The 27,451-nt window shown below is 35.8% G+C and overlaps 1 protein-coding gene across 5 annotated transcripts in view; it reads left to right on the top strand.

Moving 5' to 3' along the window:
- Positions 1–25,671, top strand: part of TRPC1 (transient receptor potential cation channel subfamily C member 1) — a 70,470-nt gene extending 44,799 nt beyond the window's left edge. For all 5 annotated transcript variants that reach the window (XM_032408535.1, XM_032408533.1, XM_032408538.1 and 2 more), the window contains 6 exons: positions 8,059–8,198; positions 9,898–10,041; positions 19,991–20,166; positions 21,609–21,810; positions 22,158–22,352; positions 23,757–25,671. In XM_032408535.1, coding sequence (XP_032264426.1) covers positions 8,059–8,198; positions 9,898–10,041; positions 19,991–20,166; positions 21,609–21,810; positions 22,158–22,352; positions 23,757–23,984 — 1,085 coding nt within the window. In that variant the 3' untranslated portion in view covers positions 23,985–25,671. The remainder of the gene's footprint in view (positions 1–8,058; positions 8,199–9,897; positions 10,042–19,990; positions 20,167–21,608; positions 21,811–22,157; positions 22,353–23,756) is intronic.
- The last annotated feature ends 1,780 nt before the right edge of the window (positions 25,672–27,451 follow it).

Raw genomic sequence — 27,451 nt, 5'->3', positions numbered from 1 at the left:
TATGTTTGTATCCTTTAGATAAATACCTAGTAGTGCAGTTGCTGGGTTGTAGGGTAGTTCTATTTTTAACTTTTTAAGGAATCTCCATGCTGTTAATTTTAGCTATTCTTACCAGTGTGAGGTTGTATCTCATTGTGGTTTTGATTTGTATTTCCCTGATGTTGAATGATGTTGACCATTTTTTCATGTGTCTGTTAGCCATTTGTATGTCTTCTTTGGAGAAATGTCTGTTCATGTCTTCTGCCCATTTCTTGACTGGATTTTTTTGGGGGGCTGTTGAGTTTGATAAATTCTTTATAGATTTTGGATACTAGCCCTTTATCTGTCTGATATGTCATTTGTGAATATCTTCTCCCATTCCATAGGTTGCCTTTTAGTTTTGTTGATTGTTTCCTTTTTTAGCCTTATTTTTCAACTCAGTATTTCTCACCTGTCTTTTTCCTCTTTGCTATAGAATAAAGGGATATTAAAATTTAGTATTTTCTATGGTATAAACCACTGATTGATCAATATGTTCTTTATTGATTTAACCATTAAATAATTTGAGAAAATTAGTGTATCATTTTCACTTTTAGTTCTCCTTCAGCTATAAAAATAATTTGCATGTTTTGGAATTTTTATTTTTATTTGGAAGTTAGTTCATTTCAAGCAACTTGATTTAAATCAGAGTTTTACTTTTAGCAGTATTCAATCCATTGTGCATTAATTTAAAATTAGGTAGAGGGCGCCTGGGTGGCTCAGTTGGTTAAGCAACTGCCTTCGGCTCAGGTCATGATCCTGGAGTCCCGGGATCAAGTCCCACATCAGACTCCCTGCTCAGCAGGGAGTCTGCTTCTCCCTCTGACCCTCCTCCCTCTCATGCTCTCTGTCTCTCATTGTCTCTCTCGAAAATAAATAAAATCTTAAAAAAAAAAAAAAAAAAAATTAAAATTAGGTAGATAAAGTAAAAATAACACATCTGAGTTCTAGGTTAAAGGGAATTAAATAATTTCTTCTTGTTAATATTTTTCTCTCCTGTATTTCTGCTATTTTATCTAAAATTTAATATTTTAATTTAGGAAGTAATTTATACTTTATCATATGTAATTCCAAATTGCATCATTATAGAGCTTTCTAGTGAAAAACTTGTTTATATTGTTTTTTGAATGGGTTAAAAAATATTATACTGAATGGAATCTCTAAGAAGCACTTTTTCCCTCTATTCATTTAAACTACTTCTGAAAGATTGTTATATATATCTTAGTAATAAAGAAAGGAAATTTTATATCATTTATCTGTAAACTATTGTTTAAATAGTCATGAGAAAGAAAGAATCTTTTCTTTGTTTTGTAAGTAAGATTCAGGTTTCCTAAGTCTGTGTAAGGATCAAGTTAAAATTTATATTTCTTTTTTTTTTTTTTTTAAGATTTTATTTATTTATTTGAGAGAGAGAGAGAGAGAGAGAGAGAGCACATGAGAGGGGGAGGGTCAGAGGGAGAAGCAGACTCCCTCCTGAGCAGGGAGCCTGATGCGGGACTCGATCCCAGGACTCTAGGATCATGACCTGAGCCGAAGGCAGTCGCTTAACCAACTGAGCCACCCAGGCGCCCCAAAATTTATATTTCTTAGCAGTGAGTAAAAACTCATTGAACTCAGAGTTATACCACTGTTTGGATAGTGTAAATATTGCTGCTGTAATGGAATTTCATAATAATGGTAAAACTATTGCTACTTCTTTTTAATCATGATGGCCCTATTTTCAATGACATTATTGAATATTCATGCACATACAATATGATTAATTTTCTAACCATATTCTGCTTCAGTAGAAGAGTGTAATGTGCATTAAGCTAGTAAAATTCCTGGAAGTGTTTTACTTTTCTCAGCACAGCTTCTGCTTTGAAACCAATAGATCTGAATAAACCTCGCCAAGGACATCTTCTAAGCCTGTTATGTAATTAGATCACTCTGGGTTTCCTTAGATATGTAGATCTGAACTTGCTCTAAGGAAACATGTAGGAATCATTGGCCTGCTTATCTAAAGGCACTTCCTCATTCAATGTATTATTTCACGCAGTGAACGCAGTGACTTTTGACTCACGATGGCTGACTTTTGTACATTTGTTTCTTGTTCTTTTCCTTAGCTTTCCAGGAAAAGTAGGGTTAAATTATAAAAAACACATAGGTAAATGGAAATAATGTGTTGATGAATGCACAGAATATTAGTGGTATCCTTTTACTTAATTTTTTACTGTTAGAATATAATAGAACAGCTAGTATAAAAAATATATATATATTTAAAGATTTTATTTATTTATTTATTTGACAGAGAGAGAGAGGGCACAAGCAGGGAGAAAAGCAGGCAGAGGGAGAGGGAGAAGCAGGCTCCCTGCTGAGCAGGCAGGCCAGTTGTGGGACTCCATCCCAGGACCCTGGGATCATGACCTAAGCCGAAGGCAGATGCTTAACGACTGAGCCACCCAGGCCCCGCTGCCTTTTTTTTTTTTTAATCAAAAATCTTGTCCAGTTCCTTTTGTAATTATTGTCAAGAGTTCCTTTTAGTTATAATATTGCATTTTACAGAAATAAAACACTTATTTCTGTAAGCATCTGTTTTGGTTTAATGTTTCAGTGGTACAGTATTTGAGTTAAAAAAAAAAAGAATGGTTTAACATTTTCAGATAGTTTTTATGTATTCATTTTAAATAGAAGCTCATCTAAGTGGAATTTTTAAAAGTATTTTCCCTATCAGATCTGCAAATATTTAAAAATGGTTTTCTGCATAAAATATGGGTACTGTGTAATTAAGATGTTATAAACAGTTTTTCAAGAATGCTTCATGTGCTTCCTAGGGGAATTATTCTGCTTACTGGTAAGCCAGAGGATGATTCTGACTGGCTTAACTTGATCTCCGCCCATATGTTATGTTGCAGCACTCTATTTTTTTATTACTGTTTATTCTCCTTAAAAAGATCTTATGAAAGAATTTATCATAAAACTATCCTAGAATATAATATTGTTCTCTGGTACTCCTAGGAATATATTAATTATGGAGGAATTTCTGGTCAAAAAAGGGGAAGGGATTTTTGTTTGTTTATTTGTTTGGGTTTTATTTGTGTATATTTATTCATTTAGCACATTTTTTGAGCACCCACTATGTATTAGGAGCCATCCAGGACATTTAGGACATTGGTTAATAAAAACAAAAATTCTTACTCTTGAAGAATTTCCTCTAAGTGGAGTGAATAAAGTCAGTTAATAATAGACATAATAAGTACACTATACCCAATGTTTAAAAGTGTTAAGTACTAAGGGAAAAGAAAGATAGAAGCAGAGTTAGGGAGTTGGGAGTGGAGGACATGGGGTTTGCAGTTTATTAATAGGATGATCAGAGTAGGTGGTAAGCAAAGACGTGAAGTAAAGGAGTTAATCAAATGGATATCTGGGTGAGGAGCTTCCAGTCAGAGGGAAGAGCTGATGTAAACACCCTAACGCAGAAGCCTTGTGTGTTCAGAGGATGGCAAGGAAGCAAAGAGGCCGGTGTGACAAGTAGTGAAAGGAAAGATGGATAGGAGAGAATGCCAGAGGGGAGAAGTGATATAGGGCCTTGCAGGCCATGGTAAAGAAATTACTTTTGACTCTGAGTGACATGAGATAAAAGGGAAGGTGCGGCACCCACTCTGCACAATCAATAGTGGTGATCTTGGGTCCTCGTTGACATTCACACTTGCAGTACACAATAGGTGGGAACCTGGCCCTGGTTTACTTATTAGCTTTGTAGAAGGGTACAAGACAGGAAAGTACAACATGTCAACATTACAGCTTCAAATATATCTTTATTGGCAGTTCTTAGAAAAGTCTGGGGCTGTTTCCCAGCCCCATTGTGGGCATATTCAGTTGTACGGGATGGGCGTGGGCTACCCCAACTAGAGAAGCCTCAAATCTAGCTGCAGCTCTACCTCATAAAGCCCAAGAGTGTAGCTCCTCCCACTGCAAGCACATTCTTGAGTGAAGAGAGACATCACACAGAGAAGCCGAGGCCTGTGTTTCTCAACATGTCTTTTTTTTTAAATCTGTTAAGAAGATTATAGATAAAAAATTTTTAAATGTCACAAATAGAGTTAAAGTCAATAAAGAAACACACACTGTTGACTGAGGAGTTGACATTGTAAAGATTCACCATCCTGTAAACTTACTAGGTATATTAGAAGCTACCATATTCAAAATACTCCAGGAAATCATATAGACAATGATTTTTTTTAATAGCAAAATTGGAACACTCATATTAATCATAACACTAATGTAACAAAAAATACTGTTGGGGAATGGACAAATAAGTAGTCAAGCAGCCCATAGAGAAACTAGATTTTATATATATGATATTATATTATTATATACTTCAGTTATGAATTATTTTTTAAAATTTCTTTAAATTCAATTAATTAACATATAGTGTATTATTAGTTTCAGAGGTAGAGTTCAGTGATTCATCAGTTTCAACATGTCTTTTTATAGGCTTGGCTGTGTATACCTTCAGGGTTTGTGAGGCCACTTAGAGTCCTCCCAGTCCAGATGCAATTCCACAATCAGTGTTGTTTTATAACAATGTTGAACACAGCTGACCTTCCATATTTTTCTTAATGTAGTATGTTTCCAAGGAAATCCTTTAGTAGACAGTAACATAGGTTGAGTTCAGACCTGTAGTTAATCCTATCTCCTCTGGGAGTTACTTCAGAGTTTTGAGAAGGGAAGTAACACTTGCAATTTTTTTTGATGCTCAAATCACGTGGTTTATTGGATCACTATAAAACATATACCCGGTAGCAAGGGAAAAGAGATCTGGGGTAAGTTTACACTTAGGATGGAGTGGAAGGACCACACAACTGAATCCTATGTTTCTTTTGGGGGGGGCAGTTAAGCACCATTATGAGGTGTTATCTTTTTTTTTTTTTTAAGATTTTATTTATTTATTTGAGAGAGAGAGAGAGAATGAGAGAGAGCACATGAGAGGGGTTATGGTCAGAGGGAGAAGCAGACTCCCTGCCGAACAGGGAGCCCGATGCGGGACTCGATCCAGGGACTCCAGGATCATGACCTGAGCCAAAGGCAGTTGCTTAACCAACTGAGCCACCCAGGCGCCCCAAGAGGTGTTATCTTTATTTGATTTTTTTTTAAGATTTTATTTATTTATTTGATAGCATGAGCGCACAAGCAGGGGGAGTGGCAGGCAGAGAGAGGGAGAAGCTCACGGGGAGCCCGATGCAGGGCTCGATCCCAGGACGCTGGGATCATGACCTGAGCTGAAGGCAGACGTTTAACCTACTGAGCCACCCAGACGCCACTGTTTGATTTTTTTTTTTTTTTAAAGATTTTATTTATTTATTTGACAGAGAGAGACACAGCGAGAGAGGGAACACAAGCAGGGGGAGTGGGAGAGGGAGAAGCAGGCTCCCCGCGGAGCAGGGAGCCCGATGCGGGGCTCGATCCCAGGACCCGGGATCATGACCTGAGCCGAAGGCAGACGCTTAACGACTGAGCCACCCAGGCGCCACTGTTTGATTTTTTGATGAGAGCTATTAAGTGAACTTTATTTATTGTTAATTTTATTTATTTATTTTTTTAGATATTTCAGTTCTCTACAATTTTTTTTTGATTAACATAGAATGTATTATTGGTTTCAGAGGTACAGGTTTGTGATTCATCAGTCTTTATAATACCCAGTGCTTATTACATCACATGCCCTCCTTAATGTCCGTCACCCAGTTACCCCATCCTTCCGCCTCCCCTCCAGCAACCCTCAGTGTATTTCCTATGATTAAGAATCTCTTATGGTTTGTCTCCCTCTCTGGTTTCATCTTGTTTTATTTTTTCCTCTCTTCCCCTATGATCCTCTGTTTTGTTTCTTAAATTCCACATACCAGTGAGATCATATGATAATTGTCTTTCTCTGATTGACTTATTTCACTTAGCATAATACCCTCTAGTTCCATCCATGCCATTGCAAATGGCAAGATTTCATTTTTTGATGGCTGTAATATTCCATTGTATATTTACACCACATCTTTTTTTTTTTTTAAGATTTTATTTATTTATTTGTCAGAGATATATATAGAGAGAGCACAAGCAGAGGGAGCAGCAGGCAGAGGGAGAGGGAGAAGCAGGCTCCCCACTGAGCAGGGAGCCCGATGCGGGACTTGATCCCAGGACACTGAGATCATGACCTGAGCCGAAGGCAGATGCTTAACCATCTGAGCCACCCAGGCATCCCTACCACATCTTTTTTATCCAGTCATCTATTGATGGATATCTGGGCTCTTTCCATAGTTTGGCCATTGTGGATATTGCTGTTATAAACATTGGGGTACAGGTTCCCCTTCAGATCACTACATTTGTATCTTTGGGTACATACCTAGTAGTGCAATTGCTGGGTCATAGGGTAGCTCTATTTTCAACTTTCTGAGGAACCTCCATACTGGTTTCCAGAGTGGCCACATCACCTTGCATACCCACCAACAGTGTAGGAGGGTTCCCCTTTCTCCGCATCCTCGCCAATATCTGTCGTTTCCTGACTTGTTAATTTTAGCCATTCTGACTGATGTGACATGGTATCTCATTGAGGTTTTGATTTGGATTTCCCTGATGCCGAGCGATATTGAGCACTTTTTCATGTCTGTTGGCCATTTGGATGTCTTCTTTGGAAAAATGTCTGTTCATGTCTTCTGCCCATTTCTTGATTAGATTACTTGTTCTTTGGGTGTTGAGTTTGATTAGTTCTTTATAGATTTTGGATACTAGCCCTTTATCTGATAAAACATTTGCAAATATCTTCTCCCATTCTGTTGGTTGTCTTTTGGTTTTGTCGACTGTTTCCCTTGCTGTGCAAAAGCTTTTTATCTTGATTAAGTCCCAGTAGTTAAAATTGGTGAAAGACCTAAATGTGAGACAGGAATCCATGAAAATCCTAGAGGAGAACACAGGCAGCAACCTCTTCGACCTCAGCCTCCACGCTTGCATTTTTTACAAGGACTACTCCGGTTGCTGAGTTGAGAATAGATTTTAAGGAGACCAGGATAGGGCGCCTGGGTGGCTCAGTTGGTTAAGCGACTGCCTTTGGCTCAGGTCATGATCCTGGAGTCCCAGGATCGAGTCCCACATCGGGCTCCCTGCTCAGCGGGGAGTCTGCTTCTCCCTCTGGCCCTCCCCCTCTCATGTGCTCTCTCTCTCTCTCTCTCTCAAATAAATAAATAAAATCTTTAAAAAAAAAAAAAAAGGAGACCAGTATAAAAGCAGGGAGACCAGGTAGGCTATTTCAGTAATCCAGGCTAGACAGGATGGTTGCTTGAAGTTGAAGAGATAGTGACAAGGGTTAGATTCTAAATATATTTTGAAAGTAGAGCCAACAGGATTTGTTGTTGCATTGAATGTGTGGATTAAAAGAAATAAGAGTCAAGGATGATTCAAGGAAATTTGGATTGAGCGACTAGAATGATGAAGTTTCTATCAACTGAGAGGGGAAGACTTCAAGGTACAGTGAATTTGGGGGTAGAGATTAAGAGTTCAGTTTGGTATGTTAGGACATCCCATTGGGGATGTAGAGTAGTCAAGTTCGTATACAAGTTGAGTTTAGGAGAGAGGGTTAGAGATATTAATTCTATAAATGCAGATTGAGTTTAGAGAGATAAATTTGAAAATCTGCCCATAGATGGTATTTAAAGCCATTAGATTAGACTGGATGAGGTCACTGTAGGAGTGAGCATAATAGAGAAAAGAAAAGAATCAGGAACTGAGCCTTTGTGGGTGTGTGTGGGTGTGTGTGGGTGTTTAGCATCAGTTTATTTGTTTTCTTATGCTTGTTTCACATTTATTAAAATTCTTTTATGAGAAAGATACTGTCATATAAAACTTATAGTTATTTTCTTTCAAATTTTGAGAACTTTTTACTAAAAAGTTATTTTTTCTTCTGAATGAAGCTATAGCTGATACGAGTGTTATTTATTTAATATCTTGAGTTTTAAAGTAGTGTTCAGTTTATTATTGAGTTAAGAGCATTATTTGATTTTTTTTCCTTCCTTTTTTTAGGGATGATTTGGTCAGACATTAAAAGACTCTGGTATGAAGGGTTGGAAGACTTTTTGGAAGAATCCCGTAATCAACTCAGTTTTGTCATGAATTCACTTTATTTGGCAACTTTTGCCCTCAAAGTGGTTGCTCACAACAAGGTGACTATTAGCTATGTTAATTGGAGATATAAATGAAGGTTTGTTAGGAAAAACCTGAGATATGGTATCTGTATAACTCAGAGTTACATTGGCCCAAATCTGTATCTGATGTGTTTTCATTTTAAATCTATTCCAGTGTAAGGGAATAATGTGCATTGTTTCCTGCCTTCCGATAGTTTGAAGGATGTTAATTACCTTTTAATGTTGGTTACCTATTATGTGCCAGGCACCATGGCTGATACTTGCTATACTTTATCTCATTTTATCCTCACAGGGACTCTATGAGACAGATGTCCTTATCCCCATTTTGCAAATAAGGAAAACGAAGCTCAGAGATATTAAATAACTTATCCAAGACCACACAGTAAGAAACCAAGACTGGATTTAAATCCAGGTCTGTCTAGGCATTTTCTTTCTACCAAATGCCGATTCCTTATATCTGAGCTAGGTTCATTTACCTCATTAATGTGTATATATACTTAAAATGAGAACACAAAGTTACTGAAATTGATTAGTGTTAGTTATCTTTATGCATGCTAGAAAAAAGTTGATCTTTAAGAATTCATTCTATAGTGTTTTACCACATTCCAAATCATGATTATTGTCTTCCATAGCTTAAAAAGTGACGTAAGTGTGATAATTTTTTGATGTCTCTATTTTTAAAATTTGGAATTTGACAAAAATTTAGTTTTATACACATCTTATAATTTTATGAAGATGTAAGCTCTTCTAGGCCCAGAAAAGGTAACAGATTTTATGTTAACTATCTTTGTTTAAGCCCTGAGTTTAGAATTCTTCTAAGGCATCACAGTCAAAGAACTGAGAGATATATTTTCTGTTTGTTTTTTTTTTTTAACTAATTTATAGACTATAGAAAAAAAAAACTGGTTATCTTATGTCATTTTACTTTATTTTAAAAAAATCTATTCCTTTAAATGATCAGTAGTATGGAACATGTTTGTAAGGCATTTTCAGTGACCAGAGTTGTGCAATTACTAAGAAAATAAAAATTGGTCATATATAGATAAATGGTTGAGGGTCATTGGTGTCTGACACCAGTCTCTTTAGTTATAGAAGTGGGGTGCTCATATAATTTTTTATCCAAACCAGGACACTTTGAGAGTGAAATGGGGCATTAATGATTATGCAAGGAAAACTGGTATATAATTTGAGACTATCCAGGCAATTAGAACATGTGGCCACTCTGTGTCTGGGTATAATAATGAACTCTCTTTCTTAGTATTTAGAAGGGAGAAGAACTTCTAGGGTTCATTCTAGAAACCTGAGTTAAAGGGCTAGGTTAATTTAATATGATAACTAATTAACTGAGAGCAAACATACTTAAATTTTACTTAATACTTAAAGTTTGTGTTGTAGAATTTAAGGAAAACCAGTAAACATTTCATTCATAGAAAGTTTAATGACATTTTTAAAAAATTGCTTAATTTTTTAAAACCTAAGAGTTTCTGAGAAAACCTCTTTATATAGAGTAAGTGATATTGCCTCACATATGTAAAGATCTTTTATTTAGTTAAAATAATGTTATTTGTCTTAAAAGAAGAGGACTTTACAAAACATAAAAGGAGAACCCCTGAAAGAGGTATAAATAATTAGTTTTCTTTCAATAGTCAGAATATTTATTTTTATTTTCCTAAACTGAAGGACCTATTTACCTTTGGCTTTTTCTTCCTAACTTTAGTTTCATGATTTTGCTGACCGGAAGGACTGGGACGCATTCCATCCTACTCTGGTGGCGGAAGGGCTTTTTGCATTTGCAAATGTTCTGAGTTATCTTCGTCTCTTTTTTATGTATACAACAAGCTCCATATTGGGTCCGTTACAGGTAAATAATTAATTCTTATTAAAGAATATTTGTTAAATGTCATTATTATTATATTTTGCTGTTGGTCCACTGGAACATTGTTCTCTCATGATGTTAAACTTTGCTTTTGATAATAATTAACAGTTGAGAGGACACTGCATTTTCATCTGCTTTGCTTCTGGCTGAATGATAATCTTTTGCTTTCAAGTATTCAAACTTTATTAAGCTCTGGCCCATTGTCCTGCAGCCAACAGATGTAGATTTGTTTAAAATATAGTTTTACTTCAGACAATGGAGGAACATGAAAATCTGCTTTTACCAAAATCAATCTCATATTTAAAATTTTAAGTGATAAATATGAGGGAGGTGTTGTGCAAAAAGAATTCATATTTAATGATGATTTTGAAAATAAATAAGCTATATTTTTAAAATACTCTTTCACTTTGTTTAGTAAATATTAAATGTAATAAGTTGGAAAATAGCATATTTAGAACTAACAAGTTTCATAGAGTTCATATGGCCCAGCTTTATACTTTATAGTAGTTTATAGCTCAAGAAATTGAGCTTTTGAGATGGTATGTGATTTGTTCAGAGTAGTATGATTATTATCATGAGAGTCCAGGACTAAATTCTAGGTCTCTTTACATTAAAGAAAAGACTCATAATTGGTTGAATTTACCCCACAGATTGTAGTAATGATTGTTTTTAGGAGGTGGGGATCAACTTTGCTACATGACTAGCTCTAAATATTAATTTTTTCTCAATAAGTTAAAATTTACTAAGAATGTAGATTTTTAAGATTTTTTTTAAGATTTTTTTTTTTTTTTTAATTTATTTGAGATATTGAGCCAGAGAGAGTGACAAAGAGCACAAGCGAGGAGGAGAGGGAGAAGCAGGCTCCCCGCCAAGCAGGGAGCCCCATGTGGGGCTCTATTGCAGGATGCTGGGATCGTGCCCTGAGCTGAAGGCAGACACTTAACTGACTGAGCCACCCAGGCATCCCAAGAATGTAGATTTTTAAAAACATTTTTAAAGGAGATGTTTTAAATAGAGGGCATAATTACCTTCTCCAAATAGAGATATGAAAAACTTGATTTGGGGGCGCCTGGGTGGCTCAGATGGTTAAGCGTCTGCCTTCGGCTCAGGTCATGATCCCAGGGTCCTGGGATCGAGTCCCGCATCGGGCTCCCTGCTCCTTGGGAGCCTGCTTCTCCCTCTGCCTCTCTCTCTCTCTCTGTCTCTCATGAATAGATAAATAAAATCTTTAAAAAAAAAAAAAAAAGAAAAACTTGATTTGATTTGGCTTGTGCTATCATCCTGCAACAGTGTTTCCTGTAGTGTGATTTCCTTAACCAAGTCCTATGAGGTGCTCTGACTGAAATAAGTCAGACACACTGCATTCCATATAACTCTTTTGGGAATTCACAGTGCACATTATCACATTAAAGCTTATGAGAAAGAAGTAAAGAAACTTGTTTAACCTTGTTCAAAGGATCATTACATAAACTCATTTAATGTCATACCCAATTTTCATTAGATATGCTCAAGTCTCTGTTTTTTTCCAAAGCAATAGTATGTGAAACACTGGTTTAGACTATCTGTTATTTTGATTTAATTTTGCCACTAATATCTTCCATGAATGTTTTAGTCAAGATTCAACAGTATTTTTTACATGCATGTTGATTTTTTTTTTTTTAGCTGAAAACTGTTGGTATCACCAAGTTTCTATATGGAAAAATTTTTTTATAGATTTCTACAGAGAGTTAAAAAGAAAAAGTATGCTATCGCTTTGTTTCTCTTAGAAATGTTGAGTCGGGTCTTCTGACTTAGTCTCTTCCCAAAAGAATTATAGTTGTGTATACAAATACTGCGTAAGTGGGTATTTGTCATTTCAGATGTTGTGTGTGTTTTTCTCCTCCAGCATGATAATTTATACTATCCTAATAGCCATAGAACTACACATAATTTAGGTGAAGCCAACAAATATTTATTGTGTTCCTATTTTTTAAGAAAGTCTGCAGGTTAATCATAATATATGCTTAAATATTATGATTTAGTTCAGCAAGTGATTTTTTAAAAACTATCTTTATTAAGGTACACTTTGCATACAGTAAAACACACCCATCTTAACTTGATGAGTTTTGCAAATGTGTAAATTTGTTTCATCACCACTATAATCAAGATAGAGAACATGTGCATCAACCCAAAAAGTTTCTTGGTACCTTTTTCATTTAGTACTCCCTTTGCCCTCTCCTCAGGCAGCCATTGCTGGGGTAGGCTAGTCTCAGAACTGAAGGATTTGGAAATACAAATAGAATTAGTATGGTATTACAAAGCAAGCTCCAAGTCTTATATCAAGTCTATATCCTGCAGGAAGAAGGGAGAAAGGCAGAGGGCAAAAGGCAGAAAGCATGGGCCAACTGTCTTTCTCTTTTTATCAAGAGAGCAACAATTTTTCCTGGAGCCCTACCAAATGTTTCCACTTATAACTCATTGGCCAGAATTTGGTCACATGGTTATTTGTAGCTACAAGGAAGTCTGAGGAGATGAGTACTTTTAACTGAGCATATTGCCCCCCAAGAAATCAAGGTCTGGTTAGTTAGGAAGAGGGCAAAAAATAGATATTGAGTAGGAATCTGTAGATTCATATTTTCAGGCTTTTACTTAAAGAAATTTTCAAATAAAGACATTTGTTTTCCAGTGTAGTCTTACTAACATGACAGATTTGTATTGCATAATTCTGCCAAAATATTCTAGAAAAAACTAGAAGATTTATAATACATTTTTCCATTTTGTTCATCATAAGGAACTCAATTAAAATGGAATGATTCAGTTATGAATGTAAAACTAAAAGAAATGCAAAAAGAAAATTGACAGTAAGTTAATTACTTTAGCAAAAGTGTAACATTTTTTCCTTTATGTATATAACCTGCTATGTCAGATAATGTTTTTATGTGATTACTGCAGTTGGTTGTTAAATTTATCTCCATATACTAACATTTTTTTCCTTCCAAATTTCTGCAGATTTAGAAGTTGACAGAATTTTATTTTAACTGGATATATAACCTGTGTTAGGGGTACAGATCTCTCCCTTGGTTAGAATGACCATATTTTATCATCTGAATAGAGACACTTTGGGGAATACTAACTTGGGAAAACAAGTTAGTTGGGAAACTGGGACTATCCCAGGCAAATGAAGGTCACAGGAATGTCATATAGTAGAGTATATAAAATGGTTCTATATTCAGCAGTGATTGAATTCTCTATTCTAGTACTTGACATTTTTAAAATGATTATGTTCATTAAATTTGTAACTTATGTTGTAGGTAGACTTTGGAAGGTGACTGTCTACGTCTGGCCCTACTTACTTTGTAGCCATCTCTCACTGTACTCATCTCTGTCTCTTCCTGAAATTCTTCTCCATCTCGGCCAAGACCAGTCACTAATCTCACACATGTCCCATGCTCTTCCACTTCCATGTCATTGTTTATGTTACTACCCTGTTTAGAATGTCCCAGCCATCCCTCTGCTTGTTGAAATTTTATTTATTTATTCAACAGACATTTATTGAGTGCCTGGTAGGTCCTGGACACTGAGAACACTAAAATGAGTAAGCTCCAATATCTCCTTAAGGAGCTCACAGTGCATTGAGGGTGACCAGCAAGCATGACATTTACAGTGGTAATTGTTGTCATAGCTCAGAAAAGGGGCACTCACTTCAGTTTAAGGCACTTCCCAGAAGAGATGACACTGGAAGTCAGTCTTGAAAGATGAGTTGAAAGGAGGTGGGTTAGGGTGTCCCAGGGAGAAGTAACATGTGCTAGCTTCAGGGCTCTTGCCACTGGAAAATCCATTCCTACACTCCTGCTTCCTGCTAATGAATAACTCCATCCAGTGAACTTGATACCTTGAACCTCTAATGAGCATTTCGTAAAGCTTGTCTTGATTGTAAGACAATTAGAATTTAGCTTGTCTTAAATTCTAGATGATGTTATTTCTACTAAATTAAAAAATCCTTGAGGATGGGGAATACATCTTTATTTTTTCATCTGCACTTTACTCACTGCCTTGCCATAGTAGTTACTTACTGTTTGTTAAACTGAATTGAAAAACTGGTTAGAATGGGCTTCAGTAGAGACAAGTGCTGATGGGTATGTGAAAAGAAAAAAGCTGATGGAGAAATAGGACAATATCCTAGCTGTCCCTGGAGCTGCTTGTTCAAAATATGTTCAGCAACCACATTTGTTGGACATTTCATGTGGACCAGGCACTGTGCTGTTTTCCACTTACTTAATCCTCATCACAACCCTTGCTGTTTTTTATTTCCATTTTACAAATGAGGGATGTAAGGCTTAGAAAGTTTCAGTACTTCACAGAACTAGACAGAGGTAGAGTCAAGAGTTGAACCTGAGTCTCTCTGAATCCACAGACCAACCTGCTCTTTGAAGTTAGCTCTTCTGCTTTTATGAAGGATGTCAGCTAATACACTTCAGCAGATATGAGTCATGGTTGGGCCTAAATCAGTAATGTTTACATTTTAACAAAAAAAAGACATGAAGATAGAATCTAAAAATAAAGGTGGCAATTGTAATAATAACAGTTAACATTTGAGCCCTTACTATGGATGCTATTCTAAGATCTTTATTTACATTTATTACCTCATTAAATCCTCACAACCATTCTAAGAGGCAGACTCTTTTATTTCCATTTTACAGAGGAAGAAACTGAGGCATAGAGACATTAAGTAACTTGCACAAAGTCACACAGCTGGTAAGTAGCTGAATTGGGATTCCAACCCAGGTGGTTTGGCTCCAGAGCTAATGATCTTCACCACTCGGCTAAGTTGCCCTTCTGTTTTCAATGCTACAGAGTAATATGATTCTCTCATTAACTTTTATTGTACAACACTTCTTTGGGTAGCCTTTAATAATTTACAGATTTCAAAAAGTCTTCCTGGTTTTTCCATGTGTTTCAAATAAATTAAACAACCTTTAGCCCTTGTAGTGGGTCTTAAGACAGAAAGGACAAGACAGGACCAACCAGCTGGGTTCAAAATCTTGTTCGGTAACTTACTGCTACTTCATCTCTGTGAGTCTCAGGTTCCGTATCATTGTCATGAGGATTAAATGGATCAGTATGTAGAAGATGCATCTCATAGCAGAGTCCCTGACACATGATGAGTTTTACATAAATGATTAGATCCGTTCTTCCATTCCCTTTATAGTTAGTAGAGTTAACTGTGGCAGACCTGAAACATAATACAAGGAAACTTGGAAAGTAAATGTAGTGTCTGACACATGAGTGCATACTTTATTCCTAGGGAATTATTTGGCTTTACTGAATAATTATTAGATTTGATTTACTGGTCTGTAACACAGAAATGGCATATTGTTGTCCTTTGCAATGAGTAAAGAGCGATTTCAGGTACCTTGCATTTTAGGGTATATTGGGGATAGATATTTTTCTTTTAAGAAGCATAAATGTTACAGTTAGAGGGAAACTTAGAGGTCATGTAGTCTAGGAATTCCCAAATTGGTGAGGCTCAGTCAGAATCACCAGGGGAGCATATGCAACCTTCATTTCTAAGTCCTACCCTCAGAGATACTGATTAAATAGATTGGGATAAAGTCTGGCAAATTTTTAATAGCATGTAGGTAAGTGAGTCTGATGTGGCACATGACCATCCCTTATTTTATAGCTCAGGAAACTAAGGCCCAGCTCATAGTGTTAGAAAAAAAGGCTTGGTGCAAAATGTTAATTAACAATTATGGTTTTTTCCCGATATTTATTCATGCATTAAGTCAATAAGCCTGCTGTGTGGGGGGAACTGTTACATGAGAACGAAATCCTTCTAAATTGTACACAGCCCCAAATTTTTAATGGGAGAACTATGATAAAAACCACAAAGTGGTGTTTCACAAAATCTTTTGCAAGAAGTGAGAATTGAATTCTACCTCTGCCATCTATTAGTTCTGTTACCCTGAGCAATTCACTAAATCTCCCCGAGCTTCAGTTTGTCACTTGGAAAAATAGAGATAATACTAGCCTTTCCCATACTGCAAGGTAAATAAGAATACATGATACCTCTTGGAAAATGGTAGAGTTGTATAAAAAGGCATATAAAAAGTAGTTATGTGTTCAACATTTTAACTAATATGCTGGGCTCTGGAGCTTACTGACATTGTGCCTGCTCTTAAAGACTACTAGAAGATACAAACATACATATTGGTATAAAGTGAAAAATAGTATTTTAGAGATTATGGACAGAGCACTTTGGAGGAAAATGAGGCAGTGCTTGGAGAGAGTCAGGAAAGCTTCTTAGAGAGGGTGACATTTGATCTGGGCCTTGAAGGGATGAGAAGCTTGCCTGGCAAAGACCAGGGAGTTACATGTGTGAAAACATGGAGTCCTAAAAGCATGGCATGCTCAGACAAGACAGGATGTCTTTTGTACTTAGACAGTGGGTGGCCACTGGGGAGATGAGGCTGAAAAAATAGACTGGGCTGGACTCTGAAGTTCTCTGTGCCAGGAATTTGAATATTATCATACATGCAAAAGAGGTTTTGAGCATGAACGCTTGATTAGATAGAACTTTTATTTTTTTTAATTTTTTTATTGTTATGTTAATCCCCATACATTACATCATTAGTTTTAGATATAGTGTTCCATGATTCATTGTTTGTGCATAACACCCAGTGCTCCATGCAGAACGTGCCCTCCTCAATACCCATCACCAGGCTAACCCATCCTCCCACCCCCCTCCCCTCTAGAACTCTAGATAGAACTTTTAGACAGGTAGAGTGCCTGGGTGGCTCAGTCGGTTAAGTGTCCGACTCTTGATCTTGGCTCAGGTCGTGATCTCAGGGTCGTGAGATCGAGCCCCTCACGCCCCGCTGGTGCTCAGCAAGGAATCATCTTGGGATTCTCTCTCTCTCTGCTCCTCCTTCCCACTCGTGTGGGTGCTCTCTCTTTCTCTCTCTCATAAATAAATAAATAAAAATCTTTTTTTTTTTTTTTAAAGAACTTTTAGACAGGTAACTATGGCTTTTTCTGGAGAAAGATTTGGAAGGAGAATGACTAGAGGTTGTCATTACTATTGCTTCGTTAGCAAGTTTTATAATTTAACACTTGCTGTGAACCCTAACGATACCAGTCTTTGCCCTCTCAGGCATTTGGCATGTTTTTGCTGTTCTACACAGTACTCTGTGTAGAGGACTTTGCCTCTTTTAAATTACTTCCTAAGGATAAATCTCCAGTAGCATTAACATATCAGACGATATGATCCTTATAGTGCCTCAGTATTTCTGTTTTTCTACAAAAGGATGTGTTAATTTTTGGTCTCACAAGCAGTATAAAAGCAGACTGTTTCATCACATTGAATAGCATTTGGTGCTAAGTTACACTATCTTAGTAGTTTGCTTTCATTTCCGTTTTTCTGATTACTGGGAAAGATGTATATATGTTTTTCTCTGTGTGTACCAGTATTAACTCTATGTAAACTTCAGTATTGATATTTTAATTACCTTTTTCTTTTCATTTCTTAATTTTCCTATTTCTTGAGTAAAAATGCCAAGTAGTTTAAAATAAGTAAATATTTTCAAAAGCATGATTATTATTTTTACAAATAAATAAGCCTCATAATGTCTCAGACTAAAATAGATTTACTGTTTTTAAATTTTGCCTTTCCCATGAGTGTTTGGTTAGTGTGCTCTTTCAGTTGATGCTCAGCTCAGTGATACCACTGTAGCTAGTTTTGATTCTTCCATCTTATGTAAGAACTAATACCATGCTTTTAAAGAACAGACCTTGAAGTTTGTGGGTTTTTTTCATTAAATATTGTTCATCTTGGTACTGAAATTGAATTATACTTACTCTTTAAAACTTAGTAATGTTAGGGGCGCCTGAGTGGCTCAGTTGGTTAAGTGTCCGACTCTTGATTTCAGCTCAGGTCATGATCTCAGGGTCATGTCATTGAGCCCTGCCTACAGTTCCTTGCTCAGCAGGGAGTCTGCTTGAGGATTCTCTCTCCCTCTCCCTTTGCTCCTGCCCTCACTTGCTCTCTTTCTAAAATAAATAAATAAATATTTAAAAAAAATACCAACTTAGTCATGTTAAATTAAGGCTTCTCTTTTGGACTAAATTTTTTAAATTAAACAAATAACATCATACATGGTCACTCTTGGGAAACCGTATTTACCCATAAGTTTACTTACAGTGTCTTAAGTTTTCTTCAAAGGCAGTGTTTTCGTAGTTATCTAAAGCAGTTACTGCATTCTTACTGTCCTAACTTATTAAGTTTTCTAGTTGCATGGCCTGGCTTTATCTAACCACTCACAGTCTGAATAAATTATTTCTTTTCCAAGGTGATTCAGTAGAAAGCTATGATTGACTAAGAGGGAAATGTATTTCTTCTCTTTGTCACACATTTCATGCTTGCTGAATCTAAAAGCTCTCTATTTCTTCTCTCAGAATTTTGCAAGGGGAAGTGAGGGAAGCATAAGACTTCTAAAAGTACCATATGGCCTAGTCACACGTGCAACTCAGGCATATTGGACCTCTCCAGAGTCCGGGTCACCAGCTTATGGTGTGCCTAAAAAATTTTAGCACGCCTCTTCTACTTAATTACCTGGCTGACTTTAGTGGGTTAGAGGGGTTTGGCCACTTGCTTGTCGCTGCCATTTTGTATCATTGGTAAATGGTATATATTATTTTGGCAGGTTTGAAACAGTGAGAAATTTTATCTGAAGCTGGATTTAATTAACTATATAAAACTGACCTGTAAATCTTGAGGAAGGATTATTTTTAAATGCTATTTTTTGTATTGTGAAAGTAATAAATGCATATAGTAAAGAAAAATCAAAGGAAAAAAGTCTGCCTTCTAACCCCTAGTCCTACCTTCCATAGATAAGCACTGTTAACAGTTTCTTGTGTAAACTTCCAGGACTTCCCTGTGCACATTAAATCCTGTCTATATGAAAATATATACCTGATTTATCCTTTAAAAAATTAGAAACAGTAGCTGTTATAATACTGTCCTATACCCTGCTTTTTTGACTTAGTATTTTATAGACATTTTTCTGTGCCAGCACATAGAGATATACTTCATTCTTTTTCACAATATTTAGGATGTTCTAATTTTTTTGCTACCTCTAACAGTGCTACAGTGAAAATCCTTGTATATACACATATCTTAGCGTATTTCTTATCTATTGGCTAAATTCCAAGGGATAGAATTGCTGGGTCAAAAAGGTAATGTCAAATTATTCTTCAAATTTGTATGCTAATTTAAATACCAGGAATTTATGAAAAATGCCTATTTCCCAGATTTTTAAGGAGTATTGGAGGACAATGAAATTAGGCTTGAATAAAGCTTCCAGACGCACTTCACAAGTCTACATTACAATAGGTACCCATGTACTAAACCTACTCATCTGGCTTGTACACATAATATTTTCTTATAATTTATCTAAAATGAAAGAAAATCGACCACCTTGGCAAAAGAAATTAGGGCAATCCTGGAGGAGGAAATGCCATCTTATGGGACTTGGTCACAAAAATCAAATACTTTATGTCATATGATTTTATATTTGTAAATTTTAAGAAGCTATAAATATAAGCATTTATTTCCCTTTAGGCTTGAGCAAAGAATTTTCCTTTTATTCCTTGCAAATAGGCTTTTCTTAAATCTCCATGTCTCAGCCTCTAACTTCATCACAGCAATGTCCTCTGCACACCTCGTCCAGATTCAATTGTGCCATCCAGTACTTATAGTGCTGGCATGCTTAGAATGGCTTTTTGTTAGGCAACGAGACTTTTGATGTTTTAAAAGTATGAAACTATCTTAACCAGATGGAATAAAAGGAGTAGACTGTGGATCATATGTTTGTTTTACTTTTATTGCCTAGTCATTTAATATTTACTATTTTGTTCCTGATAATTTTAACCAACACCTATATAATATATTCCACAGATTTCAATGGGACAGATGTTACAAGATTTTGGGAAGTTTCTTGGGATGTTCCTTCTTGTTTTGTTTTCTTTCACAATTGGACTGACACAACTGTATGATAAAGGCTATACCCCAAAAGAACAGAAGGACTGTGTCGGCATCTTCTGTGAACAGCAAAGCAATGATACCTTCCATTCGTGAGTGTCTTTTAAAATTTTTAGTAAATATATTTCTCTCTTTCTATTGTGTTGTATATGAATTAGTACCTAGAGAAATAGAACTTCAAATTTTCTCTAAGACATTCTTTTTTAATAAGAAATACTTATTTTTCATGAATCATTTGATAGTTATCTTTATATAAGTAGAATCTTAAGTAATTAGTAGGCGTGAGATCATACATTGTTTCCCCCACTGCATCTGTTTTAACAGAGGAACTCGTGGCATTTTGCACACTGTTAGCATTTTGGGCAGGACAGTTTTCTGTCCTGTATATTGCAAGACATTCAACATCTCTGCCCTTCACATAGTAAATGTCAGTAGCAACTGTCCATCATTGTTACAGCCAAAACAATCTCTTGTATTTTCAACACTTAGTAGGAGGTCACTAGAATTGAGAATCATTAGAGCTTCATCAACAATTTTTTCTCTAATTTGCTGTATCATAAGAAATTGAATAATCAGTTGTGAGGGAGAGAAAATACCTCCCCTCATTTTAAAATAACAATGGAGAAGGGGTGTGGAATTACTCATTTGTTGTGTTGCTGTTATGTACCAACTATTCTTTAGATACTCGCATGTCATCTTATTTAAGGAATAAGATTAAGTTAATAATAAGTATTCATTTAACACCTTCTGCGTAACAGACACTGTTCGAAGTGCTGAGTGAATGAAGTACTAGTGAACAAAACTACCTCATGGAGCTTATATTCTATTAGAGTGAGATGATATAGGCAATAAAAAGAGAAATAAAATATATAGTACATTATGCAATAAAAGGGGCTAAAGAGACAAAGCTTGGGCCAGGGAGGATTTATGTGTGAGAGGGTGCAGTTTTAGATAGGAGACTGGGGAAAGCCCCACAGAGATGATATTCAAGTAAAGATATGAAGCTGATGAAGGATCAAGACATAAAGAAGATGGCTGGAGGAAGAGCATTAGCAAATAGAGGGAATGGCAAAGGCAAATGCCCTGAGATGGGAGTGTGGCTGGCAAGTTCAGGGAAAAGCCAGGAGGCCAGTGTGGCTGGGATATAGTGAAGCTGAGGGAAAGTTGTAGGAGATGTAGAACCTTGTTGATACCTGTAAGTACTTTGGGCTCTTGAGATTGAGAGCCATTTGAAGTTTTTGAGCAGAGAAGTGGCAACTTGAATTAGGCATTAACAGTGTCTTAGTGGCTGCTTTGTTGAGAATAGACAGAAAAGCAGTAAGAGGTTAAACAAAAATAGTTTATCCTCCTTTTGAGTCTGTTTCTTTGTTTAAGGAAGGCATATCTGTACCGTTGGGTTCAACCTCATTCATTTTATAAAGTATTATTCTTAGATTATCAATATTTTATGGAATGTTGATATAAATGAATTCTTCATTTTTGCTAATTAATCTCTTTAATTTCCTTTTAAACAGAAATGTAATTGTCTTTACAGGTTCATTGGCACTTGCTTTGCTTTGTTCTGGTATATTTTCTCCTTAGCACATGTGGCAATCTTTGTCACAAGATTTAGTTACGGAGAAGAATTGCAGTCCTTTGTTGGAGCTGTTATTGTTGGGACATACAATGTTGTGGTTGTGATCGTGCTTACCAAGCTGCTGGTGGCAATGCTTCATAAAAGCTTCCAGTTGATAGCAGTAAGTGTTCATTCTTTTAAAAACTTTATATTCTTTCAGATCATACCAAATGTATGCAGTAGATAAGGCAACCAAAGATTATAAGAATTAAGAATTAGTATTATTTTTAAATTAAATATAGATTTTTAAAATGTAAGTAATGTATATTAACTGCAAATCTTGAACCAAATTTTTATGTACAAGGTGTACAAACATTTGGACAGCTTAAAATGATACCTCTCTCTCTCTCCTCCCCCCCCCCTTTCTCCCTTGCTCTTTCTGCCCCCCCCCCCCCCCCCGTGTGTGTGTGTGTGTGTGTGTGTGTGTGTGTTCATATTCTATATTGCTTTTTCATTTGCCTCTTACAGAATCATGAAGACAAAGAATGGAAGTTCGCTCGAGCAAAGTTATGGCTTAGCTACTTTGATGACAAATGTACATTACCCCCACCTTTCAACATCATTCCTTCACCAAAGACTATTTGCTATATGATTAGTAGCCTCAGTAAGTGGATTTGCTCTCATACATCAAAAGGCAAGGTTAAACGGCAAAACAGTTTAAAGGTAAGAAATTAAAATTGTAGGGCGCCTGGGTGGCTCAGTTGTTAAGCATCTGCTTTCAGCTCAGGTCATGATCCCAGGGTCCTGGGATCGAGCCCCACATCGGGCTCCCTGCTCAGCGGGAAGCCTGCTTCTCCCTCTCCCACTCCCCCTGCTTGTGTTCCCTCTCTCGCTGTGTCTCTCTGTCAAATAAATAAATAAAATCTTAAAAAAAAAAAAAAATTAAAATTGTAACTTGGAAGTTTTAACAGTTCCTAATATCAGATGTTTACTAAGTGTAAATATGTCCTAGGCCTCTTTAAGACCTAGGACTGTCTACTTTTTTTCACTCATATATCCCTAATGCATGGCATATTATCTAACATAAAGTAAGGATTTGATATGTGAGAGGAGAGAGCTGTAATTTTTTTTCATGAACTCTTATCTCACAGCTTTAAAACATGGAAAATATTTAGAATACCTATTCTGTCAGCATAGATAAAGATTGACTACTAGAGCCATCTCATATTTTTCAGTTCTTCTTGAAAGTTATTCAGTACATAAATAATTTAGTACATGTTGCCATAAACCAGAGGTTGACAAACTTTTCCAGTAAGGGGCCAGATAATAAATATTTTGGACTTTGCAGACTGAGACAAAATCAAAGATGTTATATGAATATAACAAGTAATATTATAAGAAAGAATACAAATATCCATAAAATTTTTATTGGTGAAATTAAAAGTATAATATTAATTGAGTAATAATTTTCTTGTAATACAGATCTAATGTAAAGAATGGAATTCCATTTTGGGGAGGGAAATTACATTTTGTTTAATTGGGGTTCAAAATTAGTGTTCCCTGTCATCAAATTAATTACAAATATTCATCTGTAAAAACCATTCTTAGCTTACACAGGCCATAAAAAAATAGTAAGTGGGCCATGTTTGGCCTGTGGGTTGTGGTTTGCTAATCTTTCCTATAAACTGAAGATTCCTAAGACTATTGTTAAATCAAGAAAAGCATCCAGGTGAATGAATAACAAAATGTGCAGGCCGTATTTGTTTTAAGTAAGTGTTAGATATTACTTTGTAACACATAATGCCAAAAATACAGTCTAATAAAACATGTGTTTGTGTCTGTGAATATTTTTTAAAAACCCACCTCATTTAGGGACGTCTGGGTGGCTCAGTTGGTTAAGCGTCTGCCTTCGGCTCAGGTCATGATCCCGGAGTCCTGGGATCAAGTCCCCCGTCGGGCTCCCTGCTTAGCGGGGAGCCTGCTTCTCCCTCTGCCTGCCGCTCCCCCTGCTTGTGCTCTCTCTCTCTCTGACAAATAAATAAATAAATCTTAAAAAAAAAAAAACCCCACCTCATTTAAATATGGTTTATGTCCATTGTTAGTACCATGCAATTGTTTGTTTTGAAGGAATGGAGAAATCTGAAACAAAAGAGGGATGAGAACTACCAAAAAGTGATGTGCTGCTTGGTGCATCGTTACCTGACGTCCATGAGGCAGAAGATGCAAAGTACAGATCAGGCAACCGTGGAAAACCTAAATGAACTACGCCAAGATCTGTCAAAATTCCGAAACGAAATAAGGGATTTACTTGGCTTTCGGACTTCTAAATATGCTATGTTTTATCCAAGAAATTAACCATTTTCTAAACTATGGGTGAATAATTTTCAGTAATAATTCTAGAAGACTGCATTTGCATAATTTGTGACTAAATAGATATCTATTGAAATTAAAATGGAAAATTATGTAAAAGCCATTCTTTAAAATATTTGTAGCATAAATATATTATGTAAAATATGTATATAGAATTAGTTTTTTTAAATCCTCTGTTAGTAGCTTTTTGCAGGAGCAAAACAGATTAAGTAGATAGGTTTTGTTAGCATGCTGCTTGGTTTTCTTACTTGAACAGTGCTTTAAATTTTTTTCTTTTTATGTTTAAGAAGGGCAGTTATAATTGTACACATTGCCAGAAGGTTTTGTAAAATGAAGATCAGCAGATGTGGGCTGATCTCCATCCATAGGACACAACTGAAATGTAGTAAGTCATGGTTTTTAAAATCTGTTTTAGGAGTTCACATGTAGTTCAGTATTTATTGTTCAGGAGTATAGTTTTATCTAAAATAATAGTCTATTTTTTTTATTTTATTATAATCTTATGTAACAAAGAAAAGCCCCTAATGGATGTTTGAATCTATTTATGTCTCTATAAATTTAAATTCACTTCAGTTTTTGTTATTGTAATATATTTACTTTTACATGGTTGTAATCACTTTATATTTTTTATTTTGTTTTTCTCACTTAATAGTATTTTATATATACATTTCCATGTATTGATATAGTCCACATATTTAAATTTTTATAGAATTATATATAGTTTTTGAAAAATATAGTTAGTAGACTTTTCATTTTATAGCAATTAAGTATTTGAGTATGTTTATAGGTTTGCACAGGTACTTCACTAAGGTTAGGCATTTGGTGGCTTTTAATTTTTCTTTAGCATAATAGTGCTATAATTTTTTTCAGGTTGGAGTGACTGTTCATAGTTACAAAGCCAAACCAAAATAAGGAGTTAGAAGATACTTTATCTTATGTGGTCACAGCCTGTTTTGTTTTTGTAAACACTGGAAGACCCTTTAATTCAAGGATTTATTTTATATTTGGACTAAGGTTCTTGAACTAATCTCCCACAGTATTTTCCACAGAATTTAACATAGCTTCTATAAAAGTGACTTCTTGCTTATTTGTGGATCATTCTTGCTGCTTAAGATGAAAAGCCTTGATTTTTTTAAAATTGGAGAATAAAATATGTATTTAAATTTTTTTCCTGTGTTCATATAAGGGATGTAGTTTAAAAAGTTTCACAGGCTATTGCTTATGTTTTCTTGCAGCATTTCCAGTTAAGAGGTTATTAGGTATATGATTATCTTCTTAACTGAATTTCAGATGGTCTTAAGGCCATAGGGTGCAGGTAACCCTTGGTCTCTAAGCATCACTGATCCAGGGATCATTGGCTAAATATACTAGTATTGTGTTTCATCTTGCTTTTCACTTTTTATTTTTTAATTTCCAAATTGTAAGTGTTCCCTCTTTGGGGAAAATTCTTATAAAAATGTTTATTGTAAAGTTATATATTTTGTCTACAATGGGATTATGCACTTCCCTATTGGGATTTTACATCAGGATTTTTAGTCATTCTAAAAAATACCTAATTATTAAATCAAAATATTTATAGAGTGCCTACTGTATGCATGAGTTACTTATGAGGTATATTTTGAATGACAGCATATTGTAAGAAAAAAGGTAAATAAAACTTGATATTAGATTATAAGTTGGCAGTCTGTTTATTGTATTATCATATACTTTTATACCTTTTTATTGAAATATAATTCACCTAGCATAAAATTCACTCTTTTAAAGTGTACAATTCAGTGTTTTTGTTTTTTTAAAATCATGGTAAGAAATGTCTCAAATGTAAAACATCAACATCAGCCCCCTTTGTGCTCCTTTCCACCTCCAGTGGCAGTCACATTGAACTCTTCTAGCTATTTCTTATATTTATAAATACCATGTTTTGAAATAATATATTCACACAAAGACCTGTATGTGAACATTTATAGCAGCTTTATTCATGATCCCCAACTGGATCACTGAGAACAACCAAATGTCCATCAACTGGTGAATGGATAAACAAACTGTACATCCATACAGTGGATATTTATTTACTCAGTGATGCAAAATTGTATCAGACTTCAGTCAGAGAAGCAGAACTACTAGGATATTTGCAGGCATACCTGTATGTTTTTTATAGTGATTTGTTTACAGGGATTTGCTGTTACACAGTTGGGGTTGGTTAAGCAGTCTCTATGAGGCTGTTGTTTCTGCACCTAAGAGCTTAGACTTCACAGGGGAGGCAGAAAGGGACAGGAGATGGAAAGTGGAAGAAACAAGGACAAAGCTGGAACCCGTGAGGACTGACTGAGACCCGTGTCACTTCTCACTGTCTCCAACTTTGATAATGGGAGTATCCTATGTGAAAAGTTGCCTTTTGCCAGGTTGCTAAACATACACGTGACCCAGGAGTCAAAGACGCTGAAGGAGGATGCACGGAAAGGTAGAACAATGTAGGCCAGACTGCTGCCCCACCCCGAAATGTGAGCCAGCCGGTAAGTCATACCATGTGGGAACTACAAAAGTGCCTGCCTGAAATATAAGATGAAGCCGCTGCTTCAGTTCTGCCCTCCAAATTTCACACGAAAATGGGTCTTGTGGCTCACCCTATCTGGAAGTATATAAGGAAGAAAATTCTGGGAAACATAAAACAGCCTACCCAGGGTGCCTGGGTGGCTCAGTTGGTTAAGCGACTGCCTTCGGCTCAGGTCATGATCCTGGAGTCCCTGGATCGAGTCCCGCATCAGGCTCCCTGCTCAGCAGGGAGTCTGCTTCTCCCTCTGACCCTCCCCCCTCTCATGTGCTCTCTCTCTCTTTCTCATTCTCTCTCTCAAATAAATAAAATCTTTAAAAAAAAAAAAACAGCCTACCCAAGTTGGCATAGGAACAGACTACCGATCTATGCTATAACATAGATGAGTCTTAAAAGAATTATGCTAAGTGAGGAAACTCATCACAAAAGGCTACATATTGTATGATTCCATTTACATGATATTCTAGAAAAGATAGAACTAGGGAAACTGAAATCAGATCAGTGGTTACTAAGATCTGGGGGGAGAAGATTGGTTGCACAATTAATCAAACTATATACTCAAAAAGGGTGAATTTTAATGAATGGAAATTATGCTTCATTAACCTGACAAAAATACATAAGGCTACAACTTACTAACATAAGAAAATAACAGTAGACTTTTATAATTCATTATCACTCCAAAAGAAAACAGTGCTTGAATATGCAAGTTAGTAGCCCATCGTTAACACAACACAGTGGGGTGAAGTATGGTAATAAATACCAAGGTAAATTATTTTGTACTTTTTTCTTTTCAAAATAAATTTGGCTATTCTAGCTTCTTTTTTTTTCATATAAATTTTGGAATCTGCCTATCAATTTCTACTAAAAGGGTTAGTTGGGATTTTTATTAGAATTGCATTGACAC

This window comes from Phoca vitulina, unplaced genomic scaffold (genome assembly GCF_004348235.1).
Source record: "Phoca vitulina isolate PV1807 unplaced genomic scaffold, GSC_HSeal_1.0 scaffold10, whole genome shotgun sequence".
NCBI classification, from domain to species: Eukaryota; Metazoa; Chordata; class Mammalia; order Carnivora; family Phocidae; genus Phoca; species Phoca vitulina.
Note: the sequence above shows the minus strand (reverse complement) of the source record. Positions and strands in the feature narration are given on the sequence as shown.